This window comes from Chelonia mydas, chromosome 3 (genome assembly GCF_015237465.2).
Source record: "Chelonia mydas isolate rCheMyd1 chromosome 3, rCheMyd1.pri.v2, whole genome shotgun sequence".
NCBI lineage: Eukaryota > Metazoa > Chordata > Testudines > Cheloniidae > Chelonia > Chelonia mydas.
In genome coordinates, this window is record NC_057851.1 from 92,513,112 (window position 1) to 92,528,138 (window position 15,027).

The 15,027-nt window shown below is 40.4% G+C and overlaps 1 protein-coding gene across 2 annotated transcripts in view; it reads left to right on the plus strand.

Annotated features, from left to right (window-relative positions):
* Window positions 1-15,027, plus strand: part of RNF217 (ring finger protein 217) — a 99,296-nt gene that overhangs the window by 42,064 nt on the left and 42,205 nt on the right. For both annotated transcript variants that reach the window (XM_043542860.1, XM_037894717.2), the window contains exons 2-3: window positions 2,386-2,619; window positions 11,754-11,918. In XM_043542860.1, coding sequence (XP_043398795.1) covers window positions 2,386-2,619; window positions 11,754-11,918 — 399 coding nt within the window. The remainder of the gene's footprint in view (window positions 1-2,385; window positions 2,620-11,753; window positions 11,919-15,027) is intronic.

A 15,027-nucleotide genomic window follows, 5' to 3' on the forward strand; every position in this document is an offset into this window, starting at 1 on the left:
TGAAAACTTGTCCTAAAAGAAAAGGTGATCATAATCAGCCATAAGGACTGTTCTGGTCTGTTCCTGCTTTAACGTCAGTTCAGACACAGGCAGCCTGTCTGATTCGTTTCTACCAATGACCTCTTAGGCCATTCCTTTCTGCTATTCAAAAAGGGTGGCTGTCAGGATATGGTTAAATCATACATCAAATACATGCTACGTTATTATATCCTTCATTCTAAATTATCCAAAATACATACATAAAATCCTACTACTACAAATTAACTGTTGGGCGGGGACAGGCAGATGTGCAGGTGAGAGCTCTTTCAACGAGGCCAAAGTCATCTTTTTTTTTTCTCACTCTCACCCACAATGGAAAGGGGGAATTAAAAAATCAAAAGACAGACCAAAAAAGCACACTATATAGTCTTTGAAAGAAAAGAAAACCTCATGTTTTTGGAGGTCTGACTAATGATTTTTGATCTCCTGAGGTTGGCAATAGTGGGAAATATATAATGGGAAATAAAGGCATTTTTTTCAATCTTTTAGTCTTGGATTATCAGTCTTATAGTGAGTAGAGGATTCACAATTTAATAGGGATTTTGCTCATGAGGGACACTAGAAAAAATAAGAGAAATTTGAAGGTAACTGATTTCTTCCAGCTCCATATTCACCAGTATTAAAAGTTCTGCAGGCCAGAATTTTCCCTTCACTTGCATTTTGTGCAATCCCACAGTACATCTTCCTTGGTAACACCTTAAATGGCTGATGAACATGTATCAGAGGACAGAATTTGGCCCTGTGGTAGGAATTAAATTATTCCCTTAACGGGAGAGTCTAGATATAATCCGTCTCCCTTTTCCATGTCTGTCTACAGTCCTAACAGTAGCTAACTTTAGTCAGTGAAGTTAGTACATGGGTCTCAGAACACACAGCAGACTTTCTGAGTAAGAAGGTGTCGTTTTTACATAGTTATATGTGGTCACCTTAGGCAAATCATTCAGGCTGTGATTTTGAAACTGATATATCTAAATGAGTGGAAAATTAGGCCATTTTGGGGCTTAACGTTAGGCCTCCTTCTTTAAAAGTTGTGGCTTTAACCTCTCTGCCTTTTTCCTCTGTAAAATGGGGAATTGTGAGATTTAATTCACTGTTTGTGCGGTTCTAGGCAGTGATTGAATATCATAGAAATTCCTGTACATAATATTTGCGTTTATATACTCAGTTTATGAGAGTAGAGTAGGTGCAGCACCATTATATGGTAAAGCTCCAAACAGAAGAAGTGTCTTCAAAACTTTAACCTTTCTCGATTTAAAAGTACTGCCTTTCCATTCCTTACAGCTTTACCTTTTGTAGTGATAGTACTCTTATTCTTTCAGTATGTGTGAAATTCTCCCCACTGTGGAGTTGTCTGCACAAGACTCTGCGCACTGCATAGGCAGTTAATGCATGATGTAAGTGGTGCGTAGAGTTTTTATCTATGAAATATATTTATATCTGCTATAAGCATTCTCTGTTTAAAACAAGTATTTGTATTTAAGAACATAAGAATGGCCATAGTGGATCAGACCAGTGGTCCATCTAGCCCAGCATCCTGTCTTCTGACAGTGGCCAGTGTTCAGAGGGAGTGAACAGGGGAGGGCAATTATCAAATGATCCATCCCGTCCTCCAGTCCCAGCTTCTGCCAGTCAGAGGTTTAGGGATACCCAGAGCAAGCAGTTGTGTTACTGACCATCGTGGCTAATTGCCGTTGATGGACCTATCTTCCATTTGATTGAGAGTGATGTAGAATAAAATGGCAACAGCTTATTCTGTGCTCTTCAAGGAACAGATAGAATTTGCTTTCCCTATGCCAACTTCTGGTAAGAAGCACGCATAAGAGCATTGAGCTAGCAAAGGCAGCCAGAGGCTTCTGGAGCAAGTGTAATCTTTTTTCCCTTGTAAAAACTGGGCTCTCTCTTTGGGTACATGTTTTTATCCTTTCTGCATGAAATAAAAAATACCACTGTAGTCTACTTGTATTGCATATCTTAGTAAGATGTAAAATGAGGATTAGCTAGACTGTCTCTCTCAGTAGCCAATATAAAAGATAAAATGTTTGAACATAGACTCACTGGCAAACATACATGTGCTTTGTGCATGTGATGTAACAGATGGGGATGTGACAGAAAAGCAAAATTACTCTTTTAAAATATTTTCCAGAATGTGTTCAAAATAAACTTAAAAAAAAATGGCATGTTTTGTTAGTGTACGGATAGCTAGAATTCAGAACAAATGCATTATCTTGTGCAATTCACAAGATGTGTTGGAAGCGCTTTGCTTTTTGCATAGTAGATATGGAGTACTTGCTTCACAGCTATATGACCACTTACCTGGTAATTTTTTACCCTTCTGTTTACGTGCAGGTGCAGCTGGGACAGGCAGATATAAAATGTCCAATCACAGAGTGCAGTGAACACTTGGATGAAACAACTGTCCTCTACAACCTGCCACATGAAGACATCATCAAGTATAAATACTTCCTGGAACTCAGCCGTATTGACTCCAGCACCAAGCCATGCCCTCAATGCAAACACTTTACCACTTTCAGGAGGAGAGGTCACATTCCAACCCCTACGAAATTGGAGAACAAATACAAAGTGAGCATGCTCACCAAACCTATGGATTAGATGACACAGCTGTGAGCAACAAAAGTAGGACAGCATGTGGTGGGCATTAAATGGGCTTTCCTCCATTACTGGAGCCTAATGTAAGCTGTGATTTAGAATATGAATCTATAGTATGATACCTCTGAATAACTGGTCAAGTCATGTAACAGTTCAGTCGTCTATTTGAACTTTCTTTTTATCATTTATTTCTTGTGGTGGTAGAAGAACAGTTTTGGCCATTAAATTTTCATGATACCTTGAAAGGTGGCTGAGCCCTTCACTTTACTCTGTGCACTAACTGAACGTCAGTTTGGACAGAAGAGAGATGGGGGCACTAAGGTTGACTTTCATAATTAACCAGAGTTTTTAGCCACACAACTCCAGTCAACTTTTCTCACAATTAACAAAAATGTTTAGGTACAAGTATAAAGGACTATGTGTTGGGGAAGCACTTTTCATGAGGGCTGCTATGCTGCTTTGTGATCAGTTGCTTATAGGTGCAACTTTTTATTTTTTTTAATGGATAACTGTTTTAAAATTCCCAAAAGGTAATCTGATTATCAGTTGCTTAGAATTCTTCATTACCCTATTGAGGAAGGTATGATACCGGAGGGTCAAGGAAGGTAGAGGTGAAAAAGATGTATCATATATTTATCTGTCCTCCTGTCATGCCAGAACATAATACTCTGAGAGGGGATATACTGGATATTAAGATGATGACGGTACATATGCTCATAGCCAAAAAAGCAAAGTACCATCCACTATGCGTACAGTCTGACTGAAACTCACATGCATAATGCAAAAAAGACTAGTAATAGGTAACCACTGTCCAGTTGCATTATTTAGTCACTTGTACTAGATTTTCTCAAAGTTACTTAACATTCTGAGAGCAAGTGTATGTGTATGATATGTGATTAGGTTTTAAACTTGTTTACAACAGTGGGCACTAAATATTTGCTAGGAGAAAAAAAATCCATATCTGAACAATAGTGTTAATGTAGTCTTTAACACTCCCCCCTCCCCTTTCATTTTTTTTACTTAATTTAAATCTTGTTGCTTCAGATACTTTTTTTTATTGCCATTTTGAGGAAGGAACATGTAGGGTGGCAGTTATATTACACATTTTTCACAACTATTTTACTCATTTCCTCTTTCTTCACTCTCCCTTTCCATGACTTTTTTTATGGTAAAATACTAAAGAAGACAGCACTTGTTTATATATTAGAGCCACATTTTTATTAGTTTATTTTATTAAAGTATTTACTTACTGCCATTTACATATTATTGGTAACCTCTAAAAAAGCTGCAAAGATGTGTACCATGTTCTGCGCCTTGAGTCACCACCAGGTCTAGAAAGCCCTCTGTGGTGGCAAATGGCAGAGTTATTTCGAAGGGCAACAAGATTCTGGGCATGACACTCAAGATATCATTTTTTGTCTTCTATTTATTTTATCAGTTAATTTAGGAAATATTTGTTAGTAAATGGACGAAAACTACCAACTCATGATTAAGAATACTGTAACTTGCCTGTCACAGTCACTGTTTTTGCTTCTTGCTTTAATGACAGTAGTGTTGCAGATTTTCCAGTCTTTGGAATTTGCTGGTGTCTCGTTGGGTTTCAGGTCACTCAGGGTGTGTCTACACCCCAGCCAGGAGTGAACCTCCTAGCCGGCTTGGACAGACTCATGCTAACAGGGCACTAGCTATAGTGATAAACATATCAGTACGGACATTGTGGTTTGGGCTGGAGCTTGAGCTCTCAAGCCTATGGGGTCGGGTGGGCTTTACAGCCTGAGCTGCGACATCCATACTGCTATTTTTAGCGTGATCGCTCGAGTCCCATTAGCATGTGTCTGTCCACCTGGCCTGGGAGGCTTGCTCCCAGCTGCAGTATAGACACACCCTCAAGGGAAGCTGAATACAGAATGACAGCTTCCAAGGCTGTGACCAAGCTGTGCTTACCAGCTTACTTAGGAGTAGTGTAAAGGTATTTGTCATCTTTACACCTCCCTCTCAAAATCCTCAGGCACTCCAGCCATTAGGCCTCTTCAGAGCATACATTAGAGCAGCCTTATAACAGTTGTATTTTCTGCTATCTGTCCACGTCCCCAAGGGACAATTCAGCAGCTGAATATCGCTGAGGTAGAAGGACACACTGATCATAGTGCTTACACTTCTAGTCTCGTCCTAGAGAGGGAGAGTCACTGAGTGGCCTATTAAGCCCAGTCTAGGGGTGTCAGAGCAGACTGGAGAATGAGGCCCAATATATATATTTTTGAAACTGTAGGTGTTTCCCCAAGGAATGTGGAATTAAAAATGACTGTGTGAAATAAAACACTAGTTCTTTTGTTACATTTATCCTTGTTGTCTAGACCACTGCATTTACAGTAGAACCTCAGAGATATGAACACCAGAGTTGCGGACTTACTGGTCAACCAGTCGCCTTCTGGAACCGGACGTAATCGGGCAGCAGCCGGGGGAGGGGGGGGAGAGACACACACACACACACACACGCAAATACTTTACTACTTCGGGAGCACCAGGCTCAGGGCTTTAGATGTGTTATGGTGGGGACATGCTGAGGCTCAGGGTTTCAGCCCTGCAGGGGGACACTGGGGCTTGGCCTTTAGGTACAAATGGAGCCCCAGTGCGCACGCTCCCCCTCCCCCTCATACTGAAACCAGGAGCGGAGCCATGGGGAGCCCCAGCACTCCCTGTCACCCCAGGCCAGAGGCCGGGAACAGAGCTGCGGGGCAGAAGCCAGGAATGGAGACACAGGGCTGAAGCCCCAGGCCGCAGCACTTTCCCCAGATCTAAAGCCCTGAGCCCTGGTGCTCCCGAGGGTCAGAAGCCATGATCCCCCGCTACCCAGAGCCCTGACACCACTCCCCTCGGCTGCAGCCCCAATGCCCACCCCCTTCCACCCCCAGTGGCTGAAGTCCGTAACGTCTTGTTCAGAGTTATGGACAACCTCCATTCCCGAGGTGTCCGTAACTCTGAGGTTCTACTGTAGCTTTATGATAAGTGGTGTTCTCCTTTTTTGTAGACTTTATCTAAGATCCATTTGGTAAGTCTGGACTTGCCAGATTGTGTTCCCTCAGAGTGACTGAAGATAATATCTTTCCACTTGTCCTTGTGGAACCGAGCTTATTTGAGGCTATCCTACATTTGTGTAATTTGGTAAAAAGCAGTAATTTTTCTGTGACAGAGTCCTCCAGATGGAAATACTTGAAAATGGCAGCCTTTAGACAGCTTGCTCATTTTAGCTATTCAGATCACCTGCTATTGTTTCTACTAGTTGCACTTGAAAGAAATGGCAGGTTGCAGCTCTGGCCATCTGTCTCAGTGCAGATCAGAGTAGCTGCACTGTTTGCAGTTAATGTGATCATTGCTCATCAGATTTTCTTGAATTATTTCTCTCTAGCACCAATAAAATATGTGACGTATAGAGCTCTCCAGTCACTGCTGCTGTGCCCAGAAAGATTACCCTCCTGGGCTGCTGTTACCTGGCTGAATGCCTCTTTTCCCTGCTCCTCACTCCATCTGTAAATTACACTAGAGGGAATTCTTCCTTATCGCTATTGAATAAGTAACAGGAAATATATTGCCTTCAGAAGAACCAGGTTACATATGTGAGGCTTACAGAACATCAACAGTGGGACTGAAGTCTAGAAATACTGTATCAGTTGTGCATTTTTACTCTGAATAGTAATTCGGGGGGGGATTTTTGTATCTCTTAGAAACCAAATATACACTTTTACTAGAGATTAAAAAATAGCATACTCACATACTCCAAATAATTAATACAGTTTGAAAACAATTATGACAAATCATTCACATACCTTCTAAAACCTAAATTCAGGCTAATCTCAGCATTGTTCATTTTTCTTGCTGCAGTTGAGTCTTCTACAAGCTAAGCTAAAGCCTAAAGATCAGTTGTTGTTGGTTGTATTCTAGCATTAATTACTAGAGACATCAATCAAGATCAGGGCCCCATTGTAGTAAGCACTCTATGAACATAGAGTTAAAGGACAGTCCCTGCCCTGAAGTTTAGAATTTAATTCAGGGGTGTCAAACTCATTTTGTGGTGCGGGCCTAATTACCCATTCAGTCTGTCAGTGGGCTGGGGGTAAAAGGTGTTAACTGATTTTTCCTAGAATCAATAGAGTTCTGGTCACTGGTGCCTAGAATGTTTCCTTTAAATTTTGGAATTGATTGGTTAGGGCGTTTACAAGTTACTGAATTACAGATAGACTGAGAAACACTTGGCAGCAGTTGGCTAGCTGCTGAAGGTCTTCAGTTTTTAGAAGAGGTAACTATGGCTACATATTCGTTTTGGAGTGGAGATCACAAACTAAGAAATCACAAATATAGCACAATGTGTCATTACCTACTGTAGAATATCAGCACAGCATAGGTTACGTAACTTCTTCTGTTAGTACAGTAACTCATTGCTTAACATTGTAGTTATGTTCCTGAAAAATGCGACTTTAAGTGAAACGATGTTAAGTGAATCCAGTTTCCCCATAAGAATTCATGTAAGGGAGGGGCTAGGTTCCAGGGAAATTTTTTTCACCAGACAAAAGACTATAATATATATATATAGAAATATATATATACACACACACACACATACACACAGAGTATAAGTTTTAAACAAATAATTTAATACTGTACACAGCAATGATGATTGTGAAGCTTGGTTGAGGTCGTGAAGTCAGAGGGTGGAAGAGGGTGGGATATTTCCCAGGGAATACCTTACTGCTAAATGATGAACTAGAACAGTTGGGCTCTCAAGGGTTAACACATTGTTGTTAATGTAGCCTCACACTCTACAAGGCAGAACAAATGAAGGGAGGGCAGACAGCATGGCAGACAGAGACACACACCCTGTGTGTGTGAGAGAGAGATGCTCATTGCCCCTTTAAGTACGCTGACTCCACTCTTAGTACATTGCCGTTTTAAGTAGGTCAACAAGTTGAGACAGCCCCTGCTGCCAGCATGCTCCCTCTGTCCTGAGCCCTGTCTTGTCCCCCCTCCCATGGAAATGGGGTAAGCGAGGGGCAGGAGCAGGGGGGCGGGGGACACCCTGACATTAGCCCCCTTCTTCCCTCCCACCCTGCACAACAAGCAGGAAGCTCCCAGGAGCAGCTCCAAGGCAGAGGGCGGGAGCAGCACAGGGCAGTGGCGGGAGGGACAGCTGAACTGCCGTCAGTTGATAGCCTGCTGGGTGGCTGCCGCACAGGGAACTTAGGGGAACAGGGGGCTGCCAGTCCACCCTGGTTCCAAGCTGCCACCAGCTAGCTCCAACGGGCTGCTCTTTCTGCAAGCAGTGAACAAAGCAGGCGGCTGCCAAACAACGTTATAAGGGAGCACTGTGCAACTTTAAGCGAGCATGTTCCCTAATTGATCAGCAGCGTAACAACGAAACAGCGTTAACCGGGACGAGTTTAAGTCAGGAGTTACTGTAGTGATAAGTGAAAGTTTTTAAGGACTTTAAAACAAGTTTGGAGGACACTGTCTAGGCTGGTAGACCAGTAATTAAAGCTACGAGCTCTGTGTGTTGACTTCTAGGGATGTATGCAAACATATATCAGTCTTCTGACACAGTAGGATACTGAAAATAATAAGCATCCTACTCTGCAAGCTCTTTGAACAGCTGAAAATTTCCATATCATTAAAAAGCAGCCTGGGGACAGGAATGCTTCTGACAGGCAGAGCAATAGGACAATATGCATGCTTGTTTAAAAACCAGGCACCATGAGACTGACTCTAACAAAAAACCCAGCAGAGGCTTCAATATTTCAAATTCTGTAGAATTTTATCCGGGGAATGTTTGTAGGGCGAAGAGATGAGCATAGCTGGAAGGGGAAGGATTAATGTTGTAATCTTTAAATGTAACTTTCAACATAGGGGAGATACAGGGGCCTGTCAATTTTGTCGTCCCTTTTTAAAATAGGACATATTTGTATCCCTGCATATCGTTGTTCGTGTCCTGGCTATCCTATGAAGTTGTAACTCTGGAGAATGTATTTCACAAGCTTTCAAATAAATATGATAGGGTTTCACCTGACTCTTAAAATTTTGTGATACTTTATGGCAGGAAGTGCTCTTTAAGTAGGTTATTTTATGTCTGTCAAAGATGAATCATGAAATGACAGGGTTAGAAGTGACTGTTTGGAGCAGCTTCTGTGTTTGCAGAGACAGTCTTGTATTACTTTCCCCATAGGGATATTTAATGTTATTTTTAAAGGTGTCTTATTTAGAGCTCAGTGAAATTTTTCAGATAGTTTATTTGCTGAAAAATGTGGTTTGGTATTCTTTCTTCTTTGAGTGCTTGCTCATGTCGATTCTGTGCTAGGTGTGTGCGTACCAAGTGCACAGTTGCTGCAGATTTTCCCCCCTGTGGGGGCTGACCTATGCACCCCAGCATGAAATGGATATGAGCAACACATCTTGAAGAAAAACAGTTCCGGAAGGTTAGTAACTGCATTTTTTAAATATTTTCTAAACAAAATGTTTTGTGTTTTTAGATACTTAGCTAGATTTATTTTACAAAACAAAATACAAGTTCCAGGTTGGAAAGTCCACCATTCACTGAACCAAAAAACCCAATTATGCATTCAGCTCTAATCTTATCACTATGGCATTACTACCTCCATTGTGCATTATACATTGTCATCATGTTGTCCTTTATAAATTTGACATGGAGTAAAATTTTCAAAAGTGCCTAAGTGACACAAGAGCCAAAGATCCATTGACTTCCAGTGAGACTGAGGGCTGGTCTACAATGAAAACTTACATCATCATAGTTACATCTCTGAGGGATGTGAAAAAGCCACACCCCTTTGAGACGTAGCTATGCCAACCTAACCACCATTGTAGACAGCGCTAGAACGATAGAAGATTTCCATTGCGCTAGCTACCACCTCTCCGGGAGGTCAATTAACTACAGTGATGGTAGAACCCCTTCCATTTCTGTAGTGAGTCTACTCTGAAGCATCAGAGCAGTGCAGCTGCAGCTGTGTCACTGTAGTGTTTTAAGTGTAGCCATACCATAACTAAGTGCGAAAGTCTCTTTGAAAAATAGGACTTAAGCTCCCCTGTCATGTAAGTACTTTAGAAATTTTACCTAGGGCCAGGAGGTTAAAGGAATAAAAATTTAGTTACTTATAGAACATCAAATTCCTAGCAGAATTTTTTAAAAATATACTCTTCTGCTTTTATTTACTTTTGTATTTATCTTGGACATTGAAAATCAATCAATTTGACTTTCATGTTCTGATGCACTGTCACTATCTGCAATATTTGGATTACAGATGTTGCAGAGAAGTACTTAAATGCAAACAAGCTTTCATTTTTTTTCCTAAATAATGATGGAAACATTCCTATTAATATATTAACTCTTTTTCACAATCTTTGTGCTGCCTTCCTTGAAGACTACAGTAGTCCTTTAATTACATGATCACCTGCTTCTTGTCAAATGCAATATATTGTGTTTTTACAATGTTGTATGTGTATATGCAGCATCTTGTAGTACTGTAGTTCAAAGACTGGAAAATAATATATGTTGAAAGTACTACGTATATGACATTTACATAACCTACTACAGAAAGTAAAATTTAAGTTTCTTCATATTGTGGTATCATATAGGCCATCTAACTTAACAGCAAAGTTAACTGTCTCATCCTTTGAATTGCACATAAGGAAGGCTGTACTTATTAGAGAGAAAATTAATACATGGCAGCCTAAAATATTAAAATTCATAGTTTACAGAGGAGAACCTGCATCAGAATTCTGGCACTGATTCTCTTCCTCCTTGCTTTGTGGTTGTCGTTTGCACCTGTGCAAAGTGGATGAAAATACCATCAAATGAGAGTAGTAGGAAGATAGTTTAAGCCCTTCAGGGATTTTTTGGGGGGCTGGTCTATACACACATTTAGAATGGTTGTGTTAAGTCCCCATGGGTACACGGTTGTATACATTTAAATCTGATTGAATTAGTTGAACTTGCCTCTGTAAACTTATAGGGGCAAGATAAACCTATGTCAGAACACCAAGTTGCAATGGTTTAGTTAAATTGATTTAGAATCGGTTTCAGAGTAACAGCCGTGTTAGTCTGTATTCGTAAAAAGAAAAGGAGTACTTGTGGCACCTTAGAGACTAACCAGTTTATTTGAGCATGAGCTTTCGTGAGCTACAGCTCACTTCATCGGATGCATAGCATATCGTGGAAACAGTTTCCACGATATGCTATGCATCCGATGAAGTGAGCTGTAGCTCACGAAAGCTCATGCTCAAATAAACTGGTTAGTCTCTAAGGTGCCACAAGTACTCCTTTTCTTTTTTGATTTAGAATCATAGCTCTCATTAAATGGGTGCAACTTTGTGCAGACCAGACCTTTGTGTTTGTACACTGCCTAGGCAAAATAGGTCTGGGGCCTCTAGGTGTACTACCTCAGCACAAAAACTATTTGCTCTGTGCAGATGTAAATTACTACAATAGGTACCGGGCAGTGAAAATAAGGTCTTCTAAATCTTTAAAAATGTGAATGCACCATTGTGCGAATCAGAATAGTGAAGGAAAAATACTAAAGGTTACACATCTAATTAAAAGCATTTAAATTGTATTAAAGTTTGTAGAAAAAGCTATGATATTACCTGAAAACACATTGTCTATCAAATAACTAAAGTTTGTACTAAACTGCTTATTCATAAAAGGGCAGAATGAAGACTTGTGCATTCAACACTAACTTTGGCCCCAATCTAACAAAACACTTACAATTTGAGTAATTCCATTGAATTCAGTGGGATAGCTCATGTGCTGAAAGTTAAGCATCCGTTTAAGCATTGGGGCCTTTTACATCTCCTGATCTTGAGTAATTAATTGTGAATCTTTAATGTTTTCTTAATATAGTTTCTTACATATAGAATTATACATTAAATTGGTACTTTTTTATATACTTTTTTAAAGGTTTATTTGACCTGAGCTGTTAATGAAATTGAGAGCTTCATTAAAATTAGTTATAAAGGTGTTTATAATGGTGGTGATAGTTTTTCCACACTCATTCAATGCCCAGCTTTCAAATTTGTCTGGTATTTTCTTGTTCCACTTGTTTCTGCAGATCCAGTGTCCAACTTGCCAACTTGTCTGGTGTTTTAAGTGCCACTCTCCCTGGCATGAAGGTGTTAACTGTAAAGAATACAAAAAGGGAGACAAGCTGTTGCGTCACTGGGCCAGTGAGATTGAACATGGGCAAAGGAATGCTCAGAAATGTCCAAAATGCAAGGTAAGCTATCCTCTGTTAGGGTGCAATATAAGCTTTCAGAATTGCAGTTGAATAATAATGATCCAAACTGAGGCATCAACATGTCTACATTCAGCAAATATATAATGGAATAATGGAATGGATGCATATTAAGGAGGTGTTACTCTGAGTAACATAGTTAAGCCTACCTAACCCCCACCGTAGACAGCGCTAGGTCAACAGAAGAGTTATTCCATTGTCCTAGCTACCACTTCTCAGGGAGGTGGATTATCTATGCCAATGGGAGAACCCCTCTCGTCGTCATAAGTAATATCTACACTTAAGTGTAGCTGTGCTCCTGTAGCATTTGAAATGTAGACAAGCCCAATGTGTGGAAAAGTACCTTTGTTAATAAAAGTCCTTCTGCAGTCCAATGACATTTGTTTAGAAATTCGGTATTTCTGTTGAGTTGTAATCTGTGTATGAGGAAGTGTGACTGTTGTTTATACAGTTTTTTTTCACTGTGCCAGAGGATGGATGTGGCAGGTCTTTAAAGCTGAATGTTTTGTGTTCTGATTTGAAAGTGAATTCTTGAGGCTCTACTGTCTTTCATGTAGGTCACTCTTGTTAATTCCTTTTGGTAGTGAGTTTCTCCTCTAACTACATAATATTAAACCAAAGTGTCGTTAATATCTGAGAGGGAATTCTGGTTGTTCAGCATTCATCTTTGGAGGAAAGGAGCGTTCTCTAAGCTACACAGTCTGACCAGTTTGTATCAAAATATTATTTGTTTAAGCAAGATCAAGTCTGTGCACCTGGCAAATAATAACAAAATAACTGCTTAGAAGGATTGCAAGGTTGCTGTGTTTCTGCTTTTTCCCAACAGTTGTAGCACAGAGTATACCACGACTCAGTCTTACCACCTTTCGTTTGTAGATCTCAAAGCACACAAAAAGATCTCAGGAAAGGGGAGCTGCACCACAAAATAGCAGTTGTAACTATAAAAAAAAAATGTTGTATATGAAGTAGTGGGATATGGATATTCCATATGCAAATTAGAAAAAGGGGGGGGGGGGAGAAGAATCTGCAGCTGATGTACTCTTCCATTTGATCTATCCTAACTTGTTCTAGGTCCAGTGCATTCTCACTTGAAGTATTTCATAAAAACAGCTTTCTTGCATACTCTTAAGCAGTAGCATTTATAATATGGTATGGTCAAAATCAGCCATTAAACTGGGATACTACAAAAAGTAGTGAAGCTTAAGTATTAAAAGGAGCAGGGTATTATTGTTTGTTTTAAGCAAACAGGATTGAAGTATTATTTGTTAAACTGAGAACACATTATGATTTATTTTAAAGTACAGCTATACTTTTCTGTACTTTGATTGGATTTTTTTTGAATGGCTGTGTTTTGCTGCTTCGTGTTTTCCACCAATTCCCTTTCCCAGCAAAAAAATCCAAGTGCTGGCCAAAAAAAAAAAAAAGAGAGAGAGAGACTGCGGCCTTTTTTGTGAATCATTTACTAGATCATGGCTTTTTTTTGGTTTATATGGAAGGACAATGAACATGCTAATGCTGACTGAATATTCTGTTAGGACCAAAGAAGCAATGTAAAATGATTTGCATACTGTTATGTGATGGAACACAAACTTTATTTTCATATTCCAAGAAGCTGAAGACCGATTTGAATGCCAGTTTAAGGATAAACTGAGGCTTCAGGAACTGATGATACAGGAAAGGAACTGCACTTTCAGAAATGGATCCTTCCTGAACAAACCCGCAAGAACTTCTGTTACCTGGGAGAATGTTAGAAGAGCATGTGAAAGAGGATGCAGTATTACTTGTATTGCATACAAGTAGCTTCAGTACAGATATGACAATATCCTGCAATATCTAGGACAAAACTAATGGGATTAAGTTAAACCTTGTTGAATTGTGGTTAGTTGTTTTTAGGAACTCCTATAGAAAAAGCTGTGTGGTAACTTATAACTGTGGCAATTAGATTGTGTGTCATCTCTGAAGAGAAGGCAAAAGAAGCCTGCTTAGTCAGCTTGTCTGTTGCTGGAGATACCACAGTATCGTCAGGGGCCTGTGCAGCCTGGAAATATCCTAATCAGAAAGATGTGAATATTCACCCACAAGAGGCAACTGCTGGGGAACTAGACACCTAGAGTGGGTGCCCTGGACGGACCAGAGGGAGAAATACAGATGTAGTTGTCCTGAACTGTGACAGCTTCTAAGAGATGATCCTTTAAAGGAATACTGCCTACTATAGCTTTGCAAATAGTTATACATGTAGAAGTTCTTTTTTTCTATACCTTAGGAAGTGTCTTAAAAAATTTTCTCTCTCTATATATATACACACACACACACACACTCCATATCTGATCTGTTGAGAAAGAGAGGGCACCAGGTCTGTTGTGACTAAGAAAAGCTAAACAATCATTTCTTATTGTAGCAAGTGATGTTGGAATGGCATTTGAATGGATTTATGATTAATAATATTTGAATGTCAGTATTTCAGTATGACAGTGTATTTTAACCCCAGAGTACATTTTTTGCCTAAAGCTTTAAGCTCAAGTATAGTTGTTTGTCATTTGTTCAGAAACCAAAAACTGTAGCAAAGCAGGGAGGTAAGTCTGACTTCTTTTGATGTAATGTAGGCTATGTCTAAACTGCATACTACTGGTGGCAGCACGTAAGGATCATGTAGCTACATGCATTCGTGAAAAGCAGGCTGCATCCACACTTTGGGGTGTAGATATGTGTGTCAGTGAAAAGCTGCGGCAGGGGAGAGGCAGTGGGGAAAGGCTTCAGCAGCTCCCTGCTGCTGGAGCTTTGGCTCTGGCCTGAGAGGAAGCAGCAGGGAAAGTGTCCAGCAGCGGGAAGCTGCTGAAGCCCTTCCCTGCTGCCTCCCCTCTATTAGAGCCTTTCCTGGCTGCTGGAGCCTTTTCTTGCATCAGGGAAAGATTCCAGCAGCAGGGAGGCAGCGGGACACTGCTACTAAAAATAGCTTTGTAGACTGGGAAGGCACTGCTTGGGCATTTAGAGAGCCGTGTTGGGTACATACCACATGGTTCAGGCCTGTCTTTACTTCCCTAAGCAGTGCCTCCCACCTATAGTGGTATTTACACCCGTGCTAGGGAGGCAC